Source organism: Armigeres subalbatus, chromosome 3, assembly GCF_024139115.2.
Source record: "Armigeres subalbatus isolate Guangzhou_Male chromosome 3, GZ_Asu_2, whole genome shotgun sequence".
In the NCBI taxonomy this organism is placed as follows: domain Eukaryota; kingdom Metazoa; phylum Arthropoda; class Insecta; order Diptera; family Culicidae; genus Armigeres; species Armigeres subalbatus.
The window spans coordinates 196,026,145-196,042,330 of NC_085141.1; the positions used below are offsets into that span (position 1 = coordinate 196,026,145).

Genomic DNA, 16,186 nt, shown 5'->3' on the forward strand with positions numbered 1-16,186 from the left:
ACACTTCGAAAATCCTTGTGAAGAAAGCAGAACAGTTGATACAAACTGTCATTTATTTTAAGAACTACACCAATATTGATCATCTTTCAAATCAATAACCTTTCATCTCTGAATTCAATAATGTATCACTTCCAAATTTAGTGAAAACATTATTGGTGCTGATCGAAGTGCCAATCATTCCAACTCCCTGGGAGAAGTACTTTGATCTATAGTGCTGATGTTTTGGAATTGTCCATATTTAACGCACTTTTGAAATGTATGATATCAGTCCAAAATCAAAGGAATGTCACTATTAATCATAGTGATTGAAAAATTGAACATTCAATAGATAAAACAGTTAAATTGAGCGTGTTGATTTTTTACCGTGTATATATAATAGCCATGTTTGTCTGTCCGGTGACTAGCCAACCAGACGCAGCACGCGGGGAAATTCTCACAAAAAAATAAATATTTGACACTTCAATTCGTTTTTACTATATCAGATGAAGAAAACAAAACCAGTGACAATCTTAGACAACCAGACACAGCATTTGATGAATTAAATCACAGACAACAGACGTTGAAAATTTTGATTTTATTTAAATGCATGAATTAATGAACCGTTTATATTAAAAAAAAAAAAAAAAACATTTGCCTCGGGCGCTACTGCGTCCACAAATAAACTAGTATATAATAAAAATGACAATAAGCTAAAATCTTGACGAAAAAGAAGGACATTGTTGGAAAAGGAGGACAGGAGGATTACAATATTACAGACTTTTTTTTCAGAAATTTAAATATTTGAAAAGTCATGCAAAATAGGGCAGCTTGAAATGAAAAAAATAATGGACTCGTCATGCTGAATCGAGAAGATTCAACACGCGCTTGAAGCAATTTGGTTATGAACGACAATTTGGTTATGGCGACATTTTACAAAATGTATTGTAAATAAATTCATGGTTTTCTAGTATCTCGCGATTTTTATTGTTTGGAGTAGGTTTTATGTGACGATTCCAAAGCTACGCATGGACTTGGTGCGGTGTTATTTTCAAAGAATTATTTAACAAATACATCTTTATACTACGAATAACATGCACTGATGCCAAACCAAGAAAAGTTGCCTCAATAGCCCCTGAGCAGGACAATTTAAATCGATTTGGTTGCAGTAACTCAGATATGACTAAATTTGGTATTATTTGGATTACAGTAACTTGTTTATGACAAGCGTGCTGCTTGGCCATCACCTCAAAAATTCAAGAGAACATTGCTGGTGATGCACTTAACTCCTTGATCAGCATGGTTATCTCGATGATATGTTCCTCTGCCATTATTTGCGGCTGGAGACATCAAGGAAGCCGTGGTTGATTCGGTAGACTCAAACTCCAGGACAAATTGGATTTCTTGCAACATCTCACATGCAGTGAGTGATCAAACTTTGATCAGACAAGACGTTTATGTTCACTCGTTAGCTCGTTTTCGGTTCTGTTTTTGATCGAATCAGTTTATTCCTATCCGGTAAAAATGCCGAGTACTGCCACGGTGAAAAATAAGCTGGCCTTTGTGTTTCCAGGAGATGGTGATGGAAGTGATGGTTCGTATGTCCTCGGCGGGAAATACTAGATATTTGATCGTCCACTAGAAATAACTGACGCTGACCTGACGTCTGTGTTATCCAAATTTGGGAACATTAAACGTATCGTAAGAGAGCGATTTCCGCCAGAATTAAAATTGGATATGCTAACCGAAGTACGTGGTCTTTATATGGATCTTCCTTCTTCCTATTGACATTACATCCCCACACAGGGACAGAGTCGCCTCGCAGCTTAGTGTTCATTAAGCACTTCCACAGTTATTCAATGCGAGGTTTCTAAGCCAGGTTACCATTTTTGCATTCGAAAATCATGAGGCTAGCATGATTAAAGTGACCAGATAAATTTTGTGCGAGCGCGGGACACAAACAAAGTTCATAGTTTAATATGTTTTAGAAATGCACTCAAAGCAAATCTATCATTTTTTCTGAACTTATTTATTACTAAGGTTTAGTTTGTTAATTGTTCGATAAACGGTTACACATTTTAGAAGTTAAAGGTTTTTTTCAAACGTTGAACGTACAGCGCATAGTAGCAGTTATTGAGTTTCACATCGTTTTGAAGTTTGGCGGTCCTCTTTCTGCAAACTGCAAAACTTTCTGCAAAACTGTTGCAACTACCGAATTGCAGTTAAATAACTTTCAGCTGTTGATCGTCTAGTGTATAGAAATTTGTTAGAATGTTATTTTTAATAAAGATATATGCAATGGTATCATATCTCGAAAATTATTTTCTGAATAACCTAAATAATTCTTTCTAAATTACCAAACAAAAGTATTGTGATTAAGAATGAATTAGATCATATTTTTTAAAGTCTATTCTGGTTCAAACTGAAGCAGGAATAGAACATTTTCCCGAAATGTGAGGCTACCTTGAACACAATATTCATTTTTTGGAGCACCTTTTGCATCAAGTTATTCAACGTAACTGTCGGATCTATTACTACCGACATCCAATATTAATCATCTAATGGTCGTCTTCCAACTGGGGTAAAATTTCCGCAAGATTTTGGTCCGCATGCAATTTATATGGAGGGATTTTGGACGTTCTGTCTTGAAATACAAGCAATCACCTAGCAGGAAATACATGGAAGCAAAATCTACTTACAAGATTCCTAGGGTATAAGGCCAGTGTTGGTAGAGTCATGTTCAAATATCAATCATCGAAGCCTCATGCGCGATCTAGCTCGCTTTCGATCTGTTTTCACTGAATCGCATCGTTTCGCCCATTTGCCGAAACAAAATTTTGCTCCAAAAGCGTCAAAACCCAATAGAAGAGTATTTAATGTTGGTATGGTTTTACTATCCATTGTTTTAGGAAAGAAAGTTAATTTGAAGAATACATCGTAGAAGAACACGTTGAAATCATGCAATGATGCAAATTGCAAGTCGAATCATGAACGATTTTCTGGGCCATGAGTCGAGTGGGGTTTGAGTCGCGCTTTATTTGAATCCTGAATGAGATTTGAGAATTTGACACTGCTATAAGGCTTGAGTAAAACAAACTATAGAGATATTTTTCTGAGTCACAGAAGCACATTTTAATCTTGACTATTATGATCCATACGATTGTCTTTACAAAACATTTTCTTTAGTCAAAATTATATAGATGACGGCTTTGGCAGGTTTTGTTCTATTATTAGCAGGGGTTTTTATGACTGATTTTGCTCAAATTTGGCCTAAATATTCTTTGCATATCAAAGAACATTGTGGCCAAATTTCATAAAGTTCGGTCGACAAAAACCTCCCTGCCAATAATAGAATAAAACCTGCCAAAGCCGTCTGTTCCCCTATTTTAAAAATCATATAATTTCTTTGAAAATACTAAGAAGTATGATTTCGCGGGACATTATCTAGAAATTTGTAAAATGCGGGACGTTTCGCGGGACGCTTTTCAGCGCGGGACAAATAGCGAAAATGCGGGACTGTCCCGCGAAACGCGGGACGTCTGGTCACATTAAGCATGATGATACTTTCATGCCCAGGGAAGTCGAGACAATTTCCAATCCGAAAATTGCCTAGACCGGCACCGGGAATCGAACCCAGCCACCCTCAGCATGGTCTTGCTTTGTAGCCGCGCGTCTTACCGCACGGCTAAGGAGGGCCCCTTTATATGGATATCGAAGCGAAAATTCCAGATGTTCTATTCATTCATAATAGAAAGAGTACGATTGGATAAAGCTAAAATGTTTTGCTTGCAAGTAGGACCAACACTTGAAAAGTTGTAGGTAGTCCTGCTGCTCGAACGCAGAATGAAAAAAAAACAGCTATTGAGCTGTCGAGGATTTTCCTCGAGGAAATGGCAGAAGAAGACGCTCTCGCGTTAACAGTGGAAGAGCGCTGATTGAAGAGGATACGCAAAAGTTAGCAGCAGTCTTCGGTATGCCGATATATAAAATGCAGTTCTATCAAGGCTAACACGATGATACTTTTATGCCCAGGGAAGTCGAGACAATTTCCAATCCTAAAATTGCCTAGACCGGCATCGGGAATCGAAACCAGCCACCCTCAGCATGGTCTTGCTTTGTAGCCGTCTATCTTACCGCACGGCTAAGAAGGGCAGTGCGAAAGTATGTATGTATCCTAGTAACAAATGTATCCAATCGTTATCTACAATGCGAAATTTTCGTAAAATCATAAGTCAACATATTATAAAAAGTTTAATTACATTTGCTGATCCTGAATAAAAATTAAAGTAGCTCAACCATATCCTTTTTTGTATGCCGAATTCACTTAGTCTTATCTGTTCATTCCTTCACATCCATTATCACGGTTTTCATCCAACTAACTTCAATTTGTAATATGAAATAGTTAAGATACAACATAATGGTTTGATTGAAATCTTCAAAGTTCGTAACCAGTCTATCCTATCATATTCAACAAATTACTGTGTTAAATATAAAAATCCTAATTAAGTCTATCATCTTCTATCTATTTATATAAAACAAAGTTGCCATTTGTACAACCGCGCATCGCTCACTTCATCTATTTACGAGAAAAAAATAAAAATGAAAATAGAATACATTGAAAATCAAAACTCAATCTTTTCGATAACATTGTATCAAAATATTGATCAATTTTTGGCCACACAAAGTTCGCCGGGTCAGCTAGTTGTGTATATATGAATCATGGCAGATGTAGTCCAATAGTCAGACCATAATTCAGCCGCTTGAAGAAGCAAAGCGCGAAAATAGCATGAATAACTAGAGGATTTGGATCTTTATTGCATTATCTTTGATGATCCAATGGAAAAACTTTGAGTGGAAAGAATGTAGGTACCGTCGTAGGGGGTGACAATGGGTCAAATGGGGGTGAGAATGGGTCACTATTTCAACCACTTAGAATGCTTGTAGAATAGATTGAATGTATCTGAGGGCAAGAAGACTAAAATATAAGAGACCTTTTTGAACGATTTTGCTATCCGACCTCCAGGCTGCCGGTGAGAGCGATGACCCATTCTCACCCCCAGACCCAGACATATGGTCCATATTACCCACACCAGAATGTGTCCGTTTTACCCCACCATGATCCAATTTCTTTAAAAATTATCAAGAAATCGAATTTTAAGATAAATCATCAATTCAACCCCTACACAATCTTTGGATAGACTAAGTTTGAGATCCTCAAGGATCATGCGGATTAGTTTTGCCGATTTCTGTTTTAAAAGCTTAATTACTGCACATCAAAAATTACATCGCCATGGCATTTCAGCCATTGTTCGCATTAAATCTTTAATAAAAAGAATAGTTTTTATTATTTGAATGTAGGAAAACATGTTGGACTCATAATTTGAAACAAGCAATAAGATCCACTTGATGGAGTGCCGAATTTGTGACGATTCAGCTCAAACGGGATCCCTGTCCGATTTACCCACCCTGTCCATTTTACCCCCACCTCCCCTAATTATTTTTATCTATTGTACATAAAAATGAATTTCTATCTGCCTTACCCATACAAACTAGGAAACTACTGAACAGATCGGCGTGAAATTTTGTATATCGGTTTTTCGGGCCGGGAAAGGCTCTTAAGGTGGTTCAAGAACCCTCCTTTCTTTGGAAGGGGGGGGGGTCTCATACAAATGAAACATAAATTTCCACATAATTCGAGAACTAATCAAGCAAATGTAACGAATTGTGGCATGTGATGGTTTTTGATGACTAGAAATGTTTTTATGAGACCCCTCTCCGCTCTAGAAAGGGTGCTTCATACAAATATAAAAAAACCACTCATAGATCAATTAATTGCATATTATTCGGCAACTCGGCCGTACGAAAACCATTTTTTTGTTAAATATCTTGACTGTGCATATGCACAGCATATGTTTCGAAATGGACAAATTGATATGAAATTTGCGCAAAAAAAATCCACGTGTCTTGGAGGGACTCGAACCCTCAACCTCCTACTCTTTAGATAGGCGTGATAACCCCTACACAACAAGACCACTTAAAGGTCACGTTTGCGGAAAAGCCATCAGAATCCGAGTACCAACCTCCACCACGGTTAGCTCTCTTTTTTGCAAATTGAATATCTTTCGGATGCTTGATTTGTCCAATCTCCACATTTGTTTTACTATTGTATATCCACAGCCAAGCGAGTGCACATTGTTTATTAAACGAGAGGATCGCACTCCATGCCCCCCAGTAACTGTCTGGGCGGGACGGTATAGAATGCGAATTCAATCGCACTCTGCTGTGCCATTAGTGAAATGGAAAGTGATTCCGAGACTATGTACCGACACCATAATAACCAGACAGTTAAAGTTAGACAAAACATAAGACAAAAAACGAACAAATCATTCTTCCCCTGAAGAAGACACTAATCCCGTGTCGAAACGTCGGACGAATAAAAACTCATTTTAATCATATGAGACTGCGTAGCCGTTAATTAATGATCTATGATTGAACCCCAAAGTCGTTTCCCAAAAAATTGGTAAAAAAACTACATAACTCGAGAACTAATCAAGTAAATGGAACCTAATTTGGCATGTGGAAAAAATAGAAGTTTTAACGTTTGCTCTGCGATTACATTTGCCAATTCTTACTACTTCATCGTGTCAATTAATTTTGGGCAGGACGAAGTTCGACGGGTCAGCTAGTATAAAATAAAAAGCATCTATATACATCTTCTTCTTCTTCTATATACATAAAAATGAATTTCTGTCTGTCTGAATCTTATGACACAGAAACTACTGAATCGATCGGCCTGAAAATTTATATGCAGGGATTTTTAGGGCCGGGAAGGTTCTTAAGATGGTTCGTGACCCCTCCTCGCTGTGGAAATGTGGGCTCCCACACAAATGGAATAGAAATTTCTACATAACTCGGGTGCTAATCAGACAATAAATCAATTTTAGGCGAAATGAAGTTCGTCGGGTCTGCTAGTATATAATAAACAGCATATAGGAAATATCGAAATCAATTATGTTATCGATCATTTATGTCGTTTTCGTTTATTCCGAACGGTGTACACCCGCGGTGCAACATTTGCCACCGCAAATACGAACGGTTTGGGAGCAACTTTTCGACTGCCAACACACGTTTTCGATGGTGTTGGTGATGTCATCACCGAATATCAAATGGCAAGTAAATATTATTAAGATTTATGTTATATTTTTGTCTAGTTTTTAACGTTTTTAATACATACTTCATATTGCACAAATTATTACACAAATTTTGTAATTTAATTTGGCAAATTGAAAACGTAAAAAGTAGTTTCTTATGCGTTTTGTTTATCGTTAAAAACATATTTAAATGTAGAATTTTTTTAAAAGAAACAAAGGGCCCTTGTAGGATGTGTTAAGTTTTGTATGGTAGAAATTTATAAAATCTAACCGTGAGAAAGTTATTGAATTCCAATCATATTATTTGTTTATATTTATTTGAAAGCTAGTTGTTTGGGAGCTGGTCCTTATCTTCCTCCAGCCGTGGACTCCGTCTGATCCTATAGGCAACATATCCAACTTAGCAATACTTTTGACTTCGTCTGGGGTTAACTGCAATCGCCTTCGACCTTTGTTGCATTTCTTTAGCCGAGCTCGTTTACAACGAGGGGTGCATCGATTTATTTAATCGTTGATCCATAGACACTAGCAACCCTATAACCAGAGACCGGCGGAGTGAAAAACTGTCGAAATGGCAACGTATGAAAATGCATGAAATCGTGAAAATAATACTGGCAGCACTTGAAATTTTTGCTTGCTTCTTATGGGTGCAAAAAGTAAATAAGTCGAAATGGAACCGGTGTTGACGGTTCGATTGGAAACAAGATGGCGTCTTCGCCGATCTCTTATTCTAGTATTTCTAATAGACACTAGTAAAATCGAAGATTGATTGAAATACCGCCATCGGGGCTGACGATGGCTTAGAAATGAATAATTGCTGTTACTGACAAACAATAGGTCGATAAACGAAATCGTTAAAAAAGAACTCTTTGAAAGGATTCTTTGATATGAAAAGAATGTTTCGGCCAAATTTAAGCATAGTCAGTTATAAAAAATCCCCTGCCAATAATAGAACAAAACCTGCCAAAGCCGTCATTCCCCCTAGTTAATTAAAAAAAATTGGCACGATGTGCTTTACTTCAAAGCCGGTCTTTGGCAACTTGACATTTTTTCTTTTACTCCAATAATTTCATATGAATAGAACATATTACACAATACATTTGTATTAATAGAAGAAAAATTTAGATATTGTATGATGCAAGTTTTAAATTGAAGTCTACCTTAAAAAAGACAAAAGACACTATTTATCGTTGCTATAAAAATGATATGATGCGTAAAACTGATTGAAGTTAAATAAAACCAAGAACACTGTCCTTGACCGCATATGTGCAAATTTAATTTATTTTTCGATTTTAGCATAGTTATATAAATCGACTATTACCCAGCAAACCAGCAGTCGTATAAGGATGTTAATTTGAAATTATATAAATGTCAAGATAAAGTTACAGTCATAAAAAACGCAAAATAAAATTGAATAAAATCATATAAGATGAAACTTAATAACTTTATTATAATCTTCATGGCGAAGTTATATATGAGTTTATTAAATGTTAAAATGAAGTTATAAAATGACTTCGATTTTCAAGGTTGTTTTTTTTTTCAATTCGCGTTTATATATAGACTCAAAATTCCATTCATATCGTAATCTTTGCATTTATTGATTCGAATAGTAGTAGCAGAACTATGGATTCATTTTTAATGAAAAATAAATTATCACGCATTCGTAAAAGTGGCGAATACAGCCGAATCTTGCAAAAGCACAAGAAAAAATGGATGACGACAGCAAAAATAAGTGGTTTAAATAACTCAATAGAAGTTGTCCCAGATTCCAACTCAGAAATTCATTTTGACGATCCAGATGGAGATTATCTGTCTTTTGGTGAAAACGGCAACATCACACAAGATTTGAAGGAGTCAGGTAATACTAATCTAGTGAGGAATATAAATGAGAAAATCTAGTATTTATATGTTAACATTTTCCAGCTTCCTTGACGTCGGCAATCCGAAACTGGGCATCCCAATTCCAAATCACACAAGCGGCATTGAAATCATTGATTGATATACTCAACGGTCATTTACCTTGTGATCTTCCGAAAGACCCTAGGACACTGATGCGGACACCCAGAAGTCTGGAAATACTGGACATGAAGGAGGGTGGTAAATATTGGCACCATGGTTTGGAAAACAGTTTCAAAAATCGATTGAAACATATGGCCACGGACATGTTTGTCTCCATTAATATAAACATCGACGGGCTTCCGATATACAAAAGTAGTGCAAATCACTTTTGGCCAATTATTGCCAATATCCACGAGCTCCCGCACATTCAGCCGATGATAATTGGCATTTACTATGGATCGAGTAAACCTAAAGATGCTGGTGAATTTTTGGCACCAATGGTCGAAGAGCTTCTAGCGCTTTTGAATTCTGGAGTACTGATAAACAACTACCGGCTCTCATTTAAAATTCGAGCATTCATATGTGACACACCCGCCCGGGCGTTTATAAAATGCGTCAAAAATTTCAACGGGAAACATGGATGTACGAAATGCACGACGAAGGGGAAATATTCTCACGAAACACGAACCATGGTGTTTCCAAAAATAGATGCTGAATTAAGAACCGACCAGCTATTCCGCGATGGTCAATACCCGGAACATCAACTTGGAGTATCGCCGTTAATGCATTTACCCATCAATATGGTGGAGGACATCATTGTGTCTGATGCGTTACATTTGCTGGAATTGGGAGTGATGCGGAAACTACTTAATGCATGGAGAACAGGATCAATGACTAAAAGAGTTAAATGGAGTGTCAAAGAAAAGCAAGAAATTAAAAAAAAACTGGTTGTGTTGAGGTTTCCAAAAGAAATTCACCGCCGTATGCGATCCCTCGATCACATATCTTTATGGAAGGGTTTGGAATATAGAATATTTCTAAACTATGTGGGATTGGTGGTGCTAAAGGATCATCTTCCTTCCAGGTATTATGAGCATTTCTTATTGTTGTTTTGTGCTGTCCGTATTTGCTCAGCCGATGCATACAAGGATTTTTTACCAATCGCGCGTATCCTTTTTGCTCAATTTGTGAAAGATTACAAAACATTGTATGGGAATGAATTTGTAACCAGCAATGTTCATAATCTTTGTCATGTCGTAGATGAGGTCGAGAAATTTGGATCATTAATATCGTTATCTGCATATCCTTTCGAGAATTGTTTGCATTCTTTGAAAAAACTAGTAAAAGCTGGTCCCAATCCTCTTGTTCAAGTAGCTAACCGCATCTTAGAAACTGAAAATCAAAAGGATTCAAGTACATTGATCATACCCGATTATTCCAAGTCAATACACGTAGAAAAGAATGACAAAACTGTAAATTATTTCTACCGGAATTCACATTAACGAATGACATGAAAAACAAATGGTTTTTGACAACAGATTCGAAAATAGTTGGAATGACCGACATTCATAAAACTGACGATGGTGTTTCAATTAAGGGGAAGTTTTTGTTAAGTAAGCAAGATTTTTTCCTCAAACCGATGAAATCCTCATTTTTGCATATTTTCATGTCAAAAATCAAAAATAATTCTTCGAATGTTGAATCCTTCAAGACTGACTCAATATTGTGTAAATTAGCCGCCATAAATTGGAAAAAGCAAACTGTTTTCATACCCCTTATGCACACGGTGAAAAATTATAAATGAATATGGAATAGAATACAATGTAATACCAATACCTTAGAATAATAAAGCTCAGTTATTTTATTTTTATTGTATCAGTATTTTTTTCATAAAAAAAAATTTCTTTAAAATTCATATCAAATGTATTTGAAAGCAAATTGGCAAAATATAAAGCCCTCGGATGATTATTCTGATGAATCATCACTTTCTAATGGCAGACGACTGTCCTCATCTTCCTCAGATGTGTCGTTTGGTGGGCCAACATCCTCTTCTTCTTCATCATCACTCGTATCTTCAGAGCTTCCGTGAAAAACATCTTGACTGTTCGTAGCTTTCATCAATCGACCCGTGTCATCTGTCCCAACAGCTTCTACGGATTTGTCCTTCTGTTTCGTACGTTTGTTTCGACACGAGGATTTTCTGACCATCTTGTGCGTAGCTCTGGTTTTTGAGTGCCTGAATAAACGGATCTTGCAGAATTTCTCTAAACGTTGTTTCGTGTAAGAAGGGTCTCCTATTTGTACGAGATTCAAAATCAATTCCGTCACATTTCCGAACTCACGGAAACCACGTTTACACTTATCTCCTCTGTTCACCCCAGTCCATGTGAATTTATTCCAAAATTGTCTAGTGAATTGACAGTCTGCGATTATATAACAAGCATTGTCGCCATTCCCTGCATACGAATTCGGCACAATTATTCGAGAATAGTATTCCAACTGCCAAGACAGAAAAAAAAATAATAAAATGTCGCTTCTACAATACTATTAATACTCACATATTTGGCTTGTAGAGTCGCATCTCGCAAGTCAATATTGAACTGCTCTAGTTGCTCCTCAGAGTCAATAAGATTATGTTTCTCGATCGTTGTTGCATTACTGGATGACCCACATCTACATTTATCCTTGTTCAAAACCTCAAGTGTGGCTGTTAGTCGAGCGAAATTAGATTCGAAACACTTGTTTACGGCCTTCAAAACTTTTCGACTACCTTGCTCAAATATGATTCAAAGGATGTTGAAACAGCTTCATTCACCGAGTCAAAAACTGCTTGCTTGATAAGTGCATCGAGATCGGTTACATTCTCATTCGGGTTTCCTACAATACAAACATAGTTATGGATAGAATATGTGTAATATATTGTATATACCTGTTTGTTCCGTAATATCTGGTTGCCGTTCTGTAGGAAGATTTACATCAGCAACATTCGTCGGATTCATTCTGTATAGCTCATGATCTAAAATATAAGTAAACATTTATTGACTTCAAAAATACTCAATACAATAGACCTACGTACCTGAAACAGTGTAGGACTTCAATATGTTCTGTTCAACCACTTCATCTTGTACAAGGCTCTCTCGTAGTGATAGATTCATTACCGGCAACGCAGTATTGACTTCAAAAGTTTCAACCGACATTGAATCGTCGTCAGCATTGTGCACAAATGATGCTGCCGCTGAAGTGGCATTATGATTGTGATCATGTTGAGATGCTGCGACCTGTTGCGTTGTGGCATCTAGCGGTGTCTGCTTCTGGACAATAGCTGTAAAATAAATCTTCGACTTGAAGTAATATAAACACATACCTATAATAATACCTACCTGTACATAAATCATTTAAATCCTTTGCACCGGAGTCCGACTTTTTCTTCTTCATTGATTTCAATATTTTCTTCTTCCCGTTAAGATCAGACACCTCTTTCTGGGCCAATTCTACAACAGCTGCTTCTGCCGATTCTAATTTACGACATTTCTTGACCAGAAGAGCTGGAATGGCTTTCGTAGAACCGTGAAAAACGGTGCCATTTTTTCTCATTTGCTCTATCTTTTCATTTCCAATCGACTTCGGCCACATGAGTAGGTGTCCTTTCATCCAACTCATGAGGACGGCCAAGACTTGCATCCTCCCATTTTCTAGAAACTGCACCACTCCGAACATCTATTAATATATTAAATAATGAAATAATATATTTGTTTTATGTAAAACAATTAGTTTACCTTGCAAACCGAACGAAACACTGAAAAACTATTGATGCGCTGAGAGATATCGATTTTCACAAATTCATTGATGACAGCTGATTATTGCAGGGCAGCCAGATATTTTTACTTGCCCGCATTTCTCATAATTATTTTTTACACGACAAATATTCATTATTTTTTTGTAATTTATTTTTGCTATTTTACAAACAAATTAAATAACTAAATTTCAAATAACGTCTAATGCAAAATCTTTGTACGCCATAATGTAAATTTTTCGATGACTCTGGGAACCAATTTCTAGAGAGTCATAATAAGTAACTTAGTGTTCAAATGAAATTGCATGAAGGTAATAATAAGTCATATATAATGCAGTATACAAAAACATTGTAATTATATCCAGATGAGATTAGATCAAGTTATAAATCCACATATTGTTATGTGATGTACAATTTCATGTTGCAATGCATGTGCTCATATGGCTTTGAGGATTGCTTGTGGACTACCATCTCGTAGGTCTTCGAATCGAGACTGGGTTTCGCCGAGATTTGGAATTTGTACATGTGCTGTAAATTAGAAATAAATAAATGACATAATATAATATAACATTTAAAAGATAATATGTACTAATAATTGTGACGAACTTTTTTTTTCGTTAATGCCTTTTAGCTTACATACTTCATCAATTGTAAAAGGTGCCATACAAAATCATATATTGACTAGAACTTCCAAGTCGTTTAAGTTACGATGTGAAATTATAAAATGGTACATAAGAAGTCAAAAATGTCAAAAAAGCATCTTTTCATTTCACATAAAATCATATAAAGTAAGAAAACAAACTTCGTTTGTACGTATATGGCCTCCAAATGTGTACGTATAGATGATATCTATGCATATTATACGATCTTTTTTTACCGAATAAGCATCCACATAGCTGAATTGCAAATGAGTTATGTGAACAGAATTGTTGGCTGGGATTTGAGATCTATTTCAGAATTTCACAGTGAAAAACTATTATATCATGTCAATATTATGACTGACTAATCGATTTACTACATTATGAAAAGTAAACATTGAGTAGAAATAATGAACATTTTTATAGCTATATAAATTTGCCAAGTAAAATTAAATATAGAAAGATTTTTCTATAAAAATTCAACATGTTCTGTAAAATTTGATCTCCTTTTTTAATGTCTACATACTTTTGTTGATTTTGATATATTTAATCGTTTATTTTAATCACTGATACTTGGAATAATTCATGAACATTTTAACAAATTGTACATTTAAAGAAAGTTCTTGAATAAAAATTCTTTGCAGCTTTTGATTCTACTTAAACAACATTGATACAAATTATTAAATATTATTTCAATGAGGCATAGATATCATCAGATAATAAAATAAAAACAAAGCTACCCGAAAGACCTAGTAAGAAACCTAATTGACTTCTCCAAATGAATAAAATTGTGCGTGACCTCGCTGTATTCCTGACCTGTGTGCGAAAAACTGCGCTTGGAGAACTCAATAGCTTCGGGCAGGGTGTAGATTTTTCTGCAACGATGGCAAAAAGGTGCAAGAATGGAACTGCACCGTTTTTAAAAACGAACGATTCCAGTGCAAGTTTGCTTACACCGGTGCAAGCGGTGCGAATAAACGAAAACGACATTAGTAATCTACGTAATCACTAGTAGATTGTCAATAACTCATTCCAGAGGCTAAATTTCAAAATGTGTTGTATGGTGGACTTTTAGTGCGAATGTTTTTCTACAACACTTCCTAACAGGTCGATGTTTGAATTAAACTTATTTATTTATTTATTTATTTATTTATTTATTTCGTCAACCGACGTAGACTAGTACATATACAATATACATGTTTTTCTTTATTTTCTTAATGCTATAAATACGGTATTATATTATTATTATTTAATCAGACTAAGGCCGAAGTGGCCTGTGCGGTATATAAGAGTCTTCTCCATTCGGCTCGGTCCATGGCTACACGTCGCCAACCACGCAGTCTACGGAGGGTCCGCAAGTCATCTTCCACCTGATCGATCCTCCACCTTGCCCGCTGCGCACCTCGCCTTCTTGTGCCCGTCGGATCGTTGTCGAGAACCATTTTCACCGGGTTACTGTCCGACATTCTGGCTACGTGCCCGGCCCATCGCAGTCGTCCGATTTTCGCGGTGTGAACGATGGATGGTTCTCCCAACAGCTGATGCAATTCGTGGTTCATTCGCCTCCTCCACGTACCGTCCGCCATCTGCACCCCACCATAGATGGTACGCAGTACTTTCCTTTCGAAAACTCCAAGTGCGCGTTGGTCCTCCACGAGCATCGTCCAGGTCTCGTGTCCGTAGAGGACTACCGGTCTAATCAGCGTTTTGTAGATTGTCAGTTTGGTACGGCGGCGAACTTTATTCGATCGGAGCGTCTTGCGGAGTCCAAAGCACGTACGATTTCCAGCCACTATGCGTCTCCGAATTTCTCTGCTGGTGTCATTTTCGGCAGTCACCAGTGAGCCCAAGTACACAAATTCTTCTACCACCTCGATTTCGTCACCACCGATGCAAACTCGCGGTGGGTGGCTCACATTGTCTTCTCTTGAACCTCTTCCTATCATGTACTTCGTCTTCGACGTGTTGATGACTAGTCCGATCCGCTTAGCTTCCCTCTTCAGTCTGATGTAGGCTTCCTCCATCTTCTCAAAGTTACGTGCCATAATATCTATGTCGTCGGCGAAACCAAATAGCTGGACGGACTTATTGAAAATTGTACCACTCGTGTTAATCCCTGCTCTTCGTATTACCCTTCCAAAGCGATGTTGAATAGCAAACACGAAAGACCATCACCTTGCCGTAACCCTCTGCGGGTTTCGAAGGGACTCGAGAATGCCCCTGAAACTCGAACTACGCACATCACCCGATCCATCGTCGCTTTGATCAACCGTGTCAGTTTATCCGGAAAACCGTGTTCGTGCATTAGCTGCCATAGCTGGTCCCGATCGATTGTATCATATGCGGCTTTGAAGTCGATGAATAGATGATGTGTGGGCACGTTGTATTCGCGGCATTTCTGCAGTACTTGGCGAATGGCGAACACCTGGTCCGTGGTGGAGCGTTCGCCCATAAACCCGCCTGGTACTGCCCCACGAACTCCCTTGCAGTTGGTGCTAGTCGACGGCATAAAATTTGGGAGAGTACCTTGTAGGCGGCGTTCAGCAATGTGATTGCGCGGTAGTTGCTACAATCCAGCTTATCGCCCTTTTGTAGATGGGACACACGACACCTTCCATCCACTCCTGCGGCAAAACTTCCTCCTCCCAAATCTTGGTAATGACCCAGTGCAGCGCTCTAGCCAGTGCCTCACCACCGTGTTTAAATAGCTCTCCTGGTAGTTGGTCAACCCCAGGGGCTTTGTTGTTCTTCAGCCGGCCAATCTCCTCCTGGATTTCCTGGAGATCCGG

General features: G+C 37.4%; 2 protein-coding genes across 9 annotated transcripts in view; one reads left to right on the top strand and one right to left on the bottom strand.

Moving 5' to 3' along the window:
• Positions 1 to 16,186, top strand: part of LOC134224628 (innexin shaking-B) — a 223,018-nt gene that overhangs the window by 146,687 nt on the left and 60,145 nt on the right. The window lies entirely within an intron of this gene.
• On the bottom strand, positions 11,719 to 12,560 carry LOC134219271 (uncharacterized). Its single transcript, XM_062697991.1, has 4 exons — positions 12,347 to 12,560; positions 12,043 to 12,288; positions 11,896 to 11,982; positions 11,719 to 11,843 (listed from the first exon to the last, which is right to left on the bottom strand). The coding sequence occupies exons 1-4, from the start codon at positions 12,558 to 12,560 to the stop codon at positions 11,719 to 11,721; spliced, it is 672 nt and encodes a 223-aa protein (XP_062553975.1).